Consider the following 9,641-nt stretch of genomic DNA (forward strand, 5'->3'; position numbering starts at 1 on the left):
ATGCACTTGTAAATACTGTTTTATGCCCTTTATGAGTGATTTTGTATAGTGTATTGTAATGATGAGTGGTGGAAAGCTGTTGGTAAACCTGACCGTTAAACTTTGTTCTGATTAATAAATGCAATCATTAAAAAACCTGTTTCAAATGTACTCAAGTTTATCTTTTATCTTTGATATAAGTTAGCCTATTCAAGAATGGATAGGCTTAAAAAAGGGGGGGGGGGATCTCTTTTTGTGACATAATAGTGAGGGGGAAAAAAGCTAATTTCCTTTATGATGCTTATAAAGACCTGGAAAAATATCCCAATACCATCTTTTTTAAGAATTTGGAAACCAAAATAAAGAAAAAATATCCTACTGAAGTCATTAAAAGGCTAAACTAAGAGAAATCTAACAGCAATAAGAGGTTTATTTATTTATTTTATCTATTACCAGAAAAAGAAATCTTACCCTTGTAATCTGTTGCCATTCACACAATTAAAAAGAAAAAAAAAAACTGGTTGGATACATTTCTTTCTCTTTATTACAAAACGTGAGTCTGATCAAACCAAAAGCACAAGATATTCACTTTTTTTCAGCTTTGGTCTTCGGGCTAAAGAAAGTAGACATCGGCTTCATGCCAGTCTTGTCCACTTTAGCCAAAGTTTTCTGAGCGGTTGTCATCTTCTTAGGTGGCTGAAATAAAGCAAGAAAACAAACAAAGAGGGAAAAATAGCAAAAAAAATCAATTACTTTTGCCTTGAACCAATAGGGAAATCTGAATCATTTTGACAATTATAATAAACTAAACTGTTGTAACAACGGTAGTTCTACACACAAAGCTTAAAGATAGCAGAGAAGCAAATTTACACGACTGGAGGTTCTGAAAGAGTAGAAGTATGATACAGAAATATAGAGAAGGCTGCTCTATTCACATAAATTACATAAATGATGTTTGAAGCTCCGCGTTCCACTGAGGAGGTTCTCTAATCTGTGTGCACTCACTTTCCGTGCAAAGTCTGCACTGTTGAATTTGGTGTAGTCTTCTCCAGCCTCCACTGGCTTGTCTGAAAGTTTCCGCTTCTGCCAAACGAGGAAGTAACAAATGCTTTTCATGATAAGGAGCATTAAACAGAGACCCCATCCCTGCCGGCATCACCCTACAGTCCCCAAAACGGGACCCTAAATCACACCAGTGGTGATTGAGGTTACTTCCTCTATTATGCGTGAAAAAACAAAGTGAATTGGAAGATTCCAAGAAAGTGCATGGAGGCTTTAGCGGCATGCAAGAAAAAAAAGCTGAGAAAATCAATGAGACCACAAACCTTTGAGGGAGGTTCTGTTTCTTTTGGACTTTTCAGCTCTGTTAATCTGTGGCGTTCAGAAAGAGGAGAGTTTTACCTGCAAAGTCACCAAAACAAGTGCAACTAATGTGTTATATATTTTGAATATCTTACCCCAAGTGTTTAAGGAGGACTTTGCTTAGTTCTTCACTGATGTACTCCGATATCAGACCATGAGAATAGCGAAGATAGTCCTCTGCATCAATAAATCAAGAAAATTCACAACCCATCAAACTGTTATTCTTTTTGACAGTCAGAAGAGTAAAGTTAAATAGCTGAGAAATGATCACACAAAATGATACAACACTACTGCCATCTACTGGCTGATATCAACAACTGCAGCAAGAGTAAAATATAGTTTTAAAGGATTTTTTCTTCATGAGTTGGACAGAATTTGCATTTAATTGATGCTGTATTGCAAAAAAAAAACCTTTTCACATTTGTCTCTACAATCATAAACCTGTTTTATACAACGCAGTGTTAAACAGAGAATTGGAAGGATCCAGGATAAAAGTAGTTTTTAAGTTGTTTTTATTATTTATTAAATATATTTTGTATTTATACTCTCAAGAGAAAACTGTAGGACCACCTTTTCCTGTGTTTACATTTGTTAGATAAGCAGCCAAAAGGGCCCCTGGTCACTCTAGAGGAGACTCACAAATCTACAGCTCAGGTGGAGGAATCTGACAGGACACCTGATAGATTTGATAGTGTGGGTATGATTAAAGGCCAATTTATACTTCTGACGCATAGCCTCTGCAACCTTCAAATCCGTCTCTGTGCGCAACCACACACCCCTGCACAGAGGCTCTGCAACCGTTGTCGTGCACCTCAAAAAAACCCTGACTACACGTCAGATGGTCGCAGACCTTAAGCGGAAGTGCGCAGACAAAAAGCAGCTGTGATTGGTCCTTGGTATGCCTTTCCGGCTGTCTGTGTGGTCTTCCTTCTCGATTCGGTGCCGGGGCGCGCCATTTTTAAAAACCGAGGAACAACTACAATGGACAACTATGACGAAAGGTTAATCGAAGAGGTTCGCTCCATTAACAGAACCTATTCCTCTTCGATATCTAGCAACTCTAGATCCATCTCCGTGACCCTGATATCTTGCAGACGCGCCATTGTTGTTTTGGAATATTAACACTCCCGCCGGCGCTGACGAAGTTCTTGTGACCATCCGCTGAAGTTCTCGCAAGTTCTCGAATAGGCTCCCCTTGAGCTTTGACAGGAAACTGTGCGTCACTATAAATTCCAGACCGACGGTGCAGAAGCATACCAGCAAAACTGGTTCACGACCAGACCCAAGCAACATTTGATGTGTGCTGTTGCAGAAGTCTAATCTGCCCTTTATCCTTCAGCAGGGACAGGGTAGCTGGTAAGAGTTGATGGGAAAATGGATGGAGCTAAAAAGGGGACAATCCTGGAAGCAAACATGTTAGAGACTACAAAAGACTTTAAACTGGGGATTTAAGTCCTTGCAGTAGAATAACATGTAATACAGAATACTGCAATGGGATATTAAGAATCAGCACAGACCTGATCTAAGTCCAATTTAAGATCTACACAAACCCTTGGAAATTTATGGCATTTAGGTCTCTAGACAATCAAAGCCAGAAGAGACATCCCAAAAAATATAAAACTTAAGAGTCAAAGGTGGCCTCACACAGTATTGTCTTAGAAGACTAGAATTTCATGGCCAACTTCTTTCTACTTCCGCTTTACATCTATGCACTTTTGGGATTGTGGTGCAATGTTGCAAAATAAGTCAAAATTAAAGGGGTCCATAGTATGTATAAAAAAAAAAAATTTAAATGCAGGTTTACCATCCTGGTTGTCCGACTCGGTCTTGACTCGGACATACGTCGTTGATTTCACTCCTTCTCCCACGCAGAAATTTTTCTTCTTCAGGGCAACAACTGTTTTCTCTACCTAAAGCAGAAATATGAAGTGTTATCACCTTTCCACTTGTTTTGGTCCATCTCTCATCATACTTATCCTGCATCTTATTTACCTTCTTTTTTAACCAGTTCAGGGTTCGTTCCTGACTGTAGCGATGAAACTTTTGGCTACCAACCTCTGCAAAAAAAAAACAAAACAAAAAAACATGCATTAACAAGGCATATTTAAAATAACAGCAATTACTTAAAAGGACAATTTGGCAATTTGTTCTAAAAAAAAAAAAAAGAAAATAAAAAAAAAGAACCAAATGAGCAAATTGATTTACTCAAAGGAACTTTACCTTTTTCATCTGCAATATTGTGCAACGCACTCAGGGAACATGAGCAACGGAGCAGCCTGGAGCTCTCTGGAAAGTCCTCATCCTTAACAACTTGATTCACAGGCTGAAATTTCCCCTGAGTGGCAGAAAACAGAAATAAAAAAAGAACAGAAACATCCTTTAGTCCATTTTTAGTTGAGATTTTCCAACAGACCAAATTTATTTCGGTTGGTTTGTGCACAATGATTCAAGGCAAGAGCAGCAGCACCAAGAAAGCACACCGCAAGTACGTGTTATTTTCATTTGCAGTTATCACACATTCAAAACTCATGAAATATGAAGCAAAGTAGAGGGACAAATGATGTAAATAACATCTAATAATTTAATTATATTCAAAACAATGAATCATCTTGGTGGAGCTGGTTAAATCTCTGAGAAAAGTCAGAGTTTTAGTTCTTACCTCTCTGCTAGAATGAATCATATATGGTAAAATCAGATAGAGGGGATCCATCGGTGTTACAAAGAGGAGTTTTCCATCTGATTGAAAAATACACAATGCAAGAAATAATACGTTACACACAAGAATTTACAACCACCAGACAGACAAAACAACAAAAACATGCTATATACCTTAATAAAAATAAAGAGGGAATAGCTTTGAACTTTAAAACAATCAAATCTACAAAGTAAACAAAATATGCTTAAAAACATGTATTTTTTTTTCTCCAAGCAGATTTAATCTGTTTTGGCCTTCAAATGATCTTCAAACAAAAATAATATTAAGGCCTGAACACACCAGTTGCGTACGACTTTTAAATCTCCGATCTGATTTTCTTCCACATCACACTGACTGCATATAGAGGCTCTGAGTGTGCAGATTTTTTTCACTGCTGTCTCTGTGCTTTACAAAAATTGAAACTATTTCCCACCTTTGACTTACACAGATTATGAAGTTATAAAAAAAAAAAAAAAAAAATTTAAAAAAGCACAGGCGCATTCTTTAAAGCAAAGCCCCACTTAATGAGTCTGTGCAGCATCTCAAACTAGAACAGATAGAAATATGTTCATATGCTTATATTAAAAAATATGAGATCTACGTCCAAAGAAAAGAAAAACACATCAATAAACGCTGTGGGATGGTTTATATGCTGACTGAGGCAGTGAGAGGTGATTCTCAGAGAGATCTGGGAAGTTTTCCTTTCTTTTTTTCCATAAAGAGGTGAGAGAGATACACCTTTCTTACCTGCTCTGTCTGCCTCTCATTATTTTGTTTGTGGGGCTCAAAGAGGATCTCTATGTTACTAAATCTGGCTCCTTCTGGAGGAACCAGATTTAGTAGACCAGATATTTTTTTTCCGAGGAGATTGATAAAGTGCACTGTCTCTACTCGTTTGTGCAAGGCTCAATGAGGATCAAAACCCTTACCCGTTTTCTGTCCTGCTGAATTTCTATCATGACTAAATTAATCTATTTTAATCTATTTCAATTAAATTAACTTCAGCAGTTCTTTTGTTTTTTTTAGACGATTATATTTATTTAAACAAAGCAATCATGACCAACTTGTCTCTGAAGGAAAAAGTGTCCTAAACTTAATAACTGATGAGTCCAATATGGTGGCAAAAGCTGAAACCAAGCTTTAGCCAAAACTGGTCTTTTTTAACTGCAGTCTTTTTAATCACTGGGGAGAAATTCTGCCGGACTCTTTCTTGCAGAAATGTTGAAACCCTCCACATCGTCTGAGTATTTTTGCATTAAAGACCGGCCTACAAACATGTTGCAGCAACTTGTTTGGCTTTAAATCCAGCCTTTGACTAGGCTACTTATTTATGCTTCCACTCAGAGGGGAACTTTATGGTAACTAAGGACAAAAATTAATGGATGGGCCATTATTTACAGAAAAGTATCCAGGTAACAAAACAAGACCTCAGACCACCACCCCACCACCACTGTGCTTGAAGGTTTGGTAATTTTTGAAAAAATCTATTTTATTTTTATAATATCTCTAAGAACAACTTTCAGAAAGATCCACTTTAGTCCCACAGCTCAAAGTATGGTTTTGTTTCTCCATTCTTGGATAATAGCTCTCACTCTGGACCCCTGGAGTTGGAATCATCAGGAAAGGCACCTTAACCCTTTTCAAAAAAACAAAGGCATGGAAGACTATGTCATCGGTTCTTGAATTCCATCAGGAAAGAATATGATGACGGTTTTTGTTTTTATTGTTCAGCCAACTTCCTTTTTTCAAACAGATTCTCGTCAGGTGACTTGTTGATGGTACTTACTCAAGTTGCGGCTTTTACAATTAAACAATAACAATTGAATTAATAATAACAGTTAATTACTCAAAGATAGAGAAGACAATCATTTATTTTCAGGCAGATCATCTAAATAAGAGGTCCTCTATAATGGTCAATAATTCTGGTGATATGTTTATGTAAGGCCATCCTACATGCTCGTCCTGTTAGCTATCTTTTTCTGCGCATGCGCACTTTTAGGCGTATATGTGTGGTGAGCCACCAAGCTCACCTTTCTCACCACGGTTATTTGAAAAGTGTCTAAGAAGTGTATGAGAAGAAAAGAAAAGCCTCCGAAGAGGCAGATATTTCCCAGAATGCTTTGCGCAGACAGCTTTAAATTATCGCATTTAATAATCTTTTAAATAATTTGCAAAAATCCTCCACAATACCTTAAAAAACAAGGGTAACATTTTTTCTCATAGTGTCGGATTGCTGAAAAATCTTTTGGCGTCCAAAAGCATAAAAGCATAAAATCATAAAATGAAAAACTGAAGTGAAGTTCTCTTTATCTGATATTTAGATTTTTTTTGTATATTATTCTAAATTCATAAAAACACTTTAAGGTTTCTATCTGTGTTTTTGAGCAAAGTCACATCAGAAATGGATGATTTGAGTTTTTTCAGTTAATCTTGTATGTAGTTTAGCCGTTTGCAGTTATGCTGATGGGGAAACAAACAACATGAAGAAGCTCCAACTTTCTGATTGAAGATGAGACCCACCTCGCTGCACAGTCTGTCCAACAAACCAGGAGTGGAAGTCTTCCTCAAACGCTTTGACCTCATACAGCTGTACATCACCACTACCAAACATATACAGAGAAGCCTCGCCTGCAAGAGAGGCAGAAAAAAAAAATAGGAACAGTGTTAATTTCACTTCTGCAACAGCAGGAAACAAATTTAGAAAGAGTCCAACCCAAGCTCTGGGGAAACAGGCTGCAACTTGACACGTTTTTATTTTTCTTTGCAGAGTTTATCTGATCCCTTTTTTTAAATCTTTGCTTTTATGGAAGGCTGAATCATTAGAGTATAATGTTGAGATTTAAAGGGTGTAATGTGGGTCAAATGAATATGCCACAACAATTTTAATCACTGAAAGAAACGCCTGGAAAAGTGCTTTTTGTCCTACCTTCAAAAACATCAATATTGAGTGCTTAAAAACTATTAGTAGAACTTTAACTAGAAGCATGTGCGATGGTCTGATTGCACACAGATTTAACATTCCAGGATGAATAGCATAAAAAAAGGAAGAATCAAGAATCTTAACTTTATATTATTGATCCATAACGATTTTTTTGTCAAGACATTTAACTCAGAATGCACATATATTAAAGAAAGAATAATAAAAACACTTTGGAGAAGGAATAAGCATTCTTAAAATAAAAAAAATTAAAAATATAATACATGTCAGAAAGTAAACTGGAGCTCTTATAGCGGCTAGAAAAAAAAAAGAAGCATGATGTATTTGCATAAGATAAAGCTCGTTCAGGCAATGCGTCTGGACATTTTCTAGACTCTTGGAGCATAAAATGTGTCCAGATATTGCAGGCAGCATCCCACAATCCTTTGTGCTGTCTTCACCACCTGTGTCCTCCTCCTGTCCTGTGCAGCACCATTAACTCACCGAGACACTGGACATAATATGTGTGAAAACACCTCAAGATCACTGTTAATCATCAGGATCAGTCCACTGGAACTTTTATTATAACAGGTATCAAGACCTTAGAATTAAATAGCCAGTGGCCTCTTAAGGTAAGCTAAAAATGAGACACAACTACGTCTTTCTGATGTAATAATGCGGATCCCCACAGATATTGTTCACCATGCCCAGAAATCATAATTCCAAAAACTTTTATCACCTGCGGATTTGAGCAAAAATTAAATCCTATTTTTGTTTTCACGACTTTGAAGGACTTATCCATGCTTTCATTACATCCCGGTTGGATTATTGCAATTCATTATATAGAGGCATGGATAAATCACAGATGCAGCGACTTCAATTGATCCAGAACGCAGCAGCTCGGCTTCTTACTGGAACCAGGAAGCGTGACCATATAAGGCCTATACTGGCCTTTTTATATCGGCTGCCTGTCTTTTACCGAATATATTTTAAGATTATTTTATTAACTTGTAAAGTCTTAAATGGATTAGCTCCTCCTTATCTTAGAGACCTTTTAAAATTCCAGTCAGTGTCAAGAATTCTACGTTCAAATAATCCACTGTTACTGACAGTTCCTCGAACTCGACTTAAGAGGAAGGAGATCGGACCTTCTCTGTTGTTAGTCCAATTCTGTGGAACCATTTACCTCTTCAAATTAAATCTGCCCACAGCCTGGATCATTTTAAATCGCTTCTTAAAACTTATTTTTATTCTTTGGCTTTTAATTGAACACATTCTGTTTTGTTAATTGGTGTTGTTGTCTTTCCTGTAAAGCACTTTGGTGCAGTTTTATACCTGTTTTTAACGTTCTATATAAATAAATTTGACATTGACAAGTAAAGTGACCAAAAAAAAATAATAATAATAATAATAAAAATAAGTAATGAGGCTTTTATTGGTTATTTTATTACAACTATATTTATTTTTTTGTTCAACCTGCAAATTCCACTTTTACCCAATTCTGGGGGTTTTGTTTATTTATAACCTAACATCTGTGTGTCACAATCCTGCAGTTCGTTTGATAAATGGGGTGCTTTTTAATCTAACAGGATTAAAAATATACAAATAAATATACTGAAAGATTTGCTTTCTAAAATTAGAAGAGCGAGATATTCTTTTTACAATATTGAATGAATTTATATCAAGGATTGATGCAATTCTCAAAAAGCACAGGGAAAGTAAATATTGCTTAAATGGGACCTTTTGATGTCATACTTATATTCACTCTTTAGACCTATAATGATTGATCATCAGAATCATCAGATCATTAAAACCAGGAACAAATACAAATAACAATAAAGATATTAGAACCTGTAGATGGATTCCTCAGCCTGACAAAATCTGGATCACTGTTGTGCTTCTGTGTGTTGATTACGGAATCTGTGGATAAAAAATGAAGACACCATCACAATAAATTAATAACTAACAACGAGCATAAGGTCCGGGATTATATTATAAGTGGGTGGGTGGATGGATGGATGGATGGACCGTTAGCTAAAAGTAACCGGATATTTATCTAGTTTATTTAAGCTAACATGTATTAAAACTAGCTTAAAAGCGCCTCTAGATAAAACAAATTATGCAACAGGCGCAGTATTTATTAAGGTTTAATAACTATGTTTTTTGTAGCCAGTTAGCATGATTAGCTTAGTTATTTCCCATAGCCTTAAGTCTACCTGCGGCGATGACAACCCAGCTGTCATTCTGTAAATTTGGAGTCCGCTTCTTTTTAGTAGCCATGTTGTTTCATTACACGTCGCGTGGCTTTTCCTTCTTCCAAGACTGTTAAGCTACTTTTTTTCTTGTTTTGGCCTGACAACACGAGCTTAGAAAACGCGCCTCTCGATGTGACCACTTCCTGTACCGGTCATGCACAAGTCCCTATGTTTTTAAATGCGGCTCTATTAAATCAGCCCATTTCTAATTTTATATTAGCAAAAGTAGATTATATTTATACAAATTTATGGCTTTGTTATTAATTAAACGTTTGGGAAAAAACTCACTGTTTCAGACTTATAATTTGACCTATTTACCCTTTGTTTTTGCACAGTGGTATGTTCCAATATAAGCCCACATTTACCGTAAATTTTCCTATATGGCCACTAGAGGTCGCCCAATGATTGTTATTAAATTTCAATAGTGGCAAAT

The 9,641-nt window shown here is 36.4% G+C and overlaps 1 protein-coding gene across 1 annotated transcript; it reads right to left on the reverse strand.

The window, feature by feature from the left end:
* Nucleotides 1-500: 500 nt before the first annotated feature.
* rnaseh2b (ribonuclease H2, subunit B) lies at nt 501-9,302 on the reverse strand. Its single transcript, XM_038302372.1, has 11 exons — nt 9,170-9,302; nt 8,805-8,873; nt 6,557-6,664; nt 4,001-4,077; nt 3,562-3,676; nt 3,334-3,398; nt 3,146-3,251; nt 1,437-1,518; nt 1,305-1,350; nt 985-1,062; nt 501-675 (listed from the first exon to the last, which is right to left on the reverse strand). The coding sequence occupies exons 1-11, from the start codon at nt 9,231-9,233 to the stop codon at nt 565-567; spliced, it is 921 nt and encodes a 306-aa protein (XP_038158300.1). The 5' UTR covers nt 9,234-9,302; the 3' UTR covers nt 501-564.
* Nucleotides 9,303-9,641: the final 339 nt, after the last annotated feature.

The sequence above is a fragment of the Cyprinodon tularosa genome, unplaced genomic scaffold (genome assembly GCF_016077235.1).
Source record: "Cyprinodon tularosa strain WSP-4 unplaced genomic scaffold, ASM1607723v1 ctg49, whole genome shotgun sequence".
Classification (NCBI taxonomy): Eukaryota; Metazoa; Chordata; class Actinopteri; order Cyprinodontiformes; family Cyprinodontidae; genus Cyprinodon; species Cyprinodon tularosa.

Bases quoted from the DNA above. Each gene is read 5' to 3' on its own strand.
- rnaseh2b (XM_038302372.1), bottom strand. From the start codon at position 9,233: ATGGCTACTAAAAAGAAGCGGACTCCAAATTTACAGAATGACAGCTGG. The intron at 3,677-4,000 runs GTAAGAACTAAA...TCTGCCACTCAG, and splicing joins TGATTCATTCTAGCAGAGAG to GGGAAATTTCAGCCTGTGAA. The intron at 1,519-3,145 runs GTAAACCTGCAT...TTATTGATGCAG, and splicing joins CGAGTCGGACAACCAGGATG to AGGACTATCTTCGCTATTCT.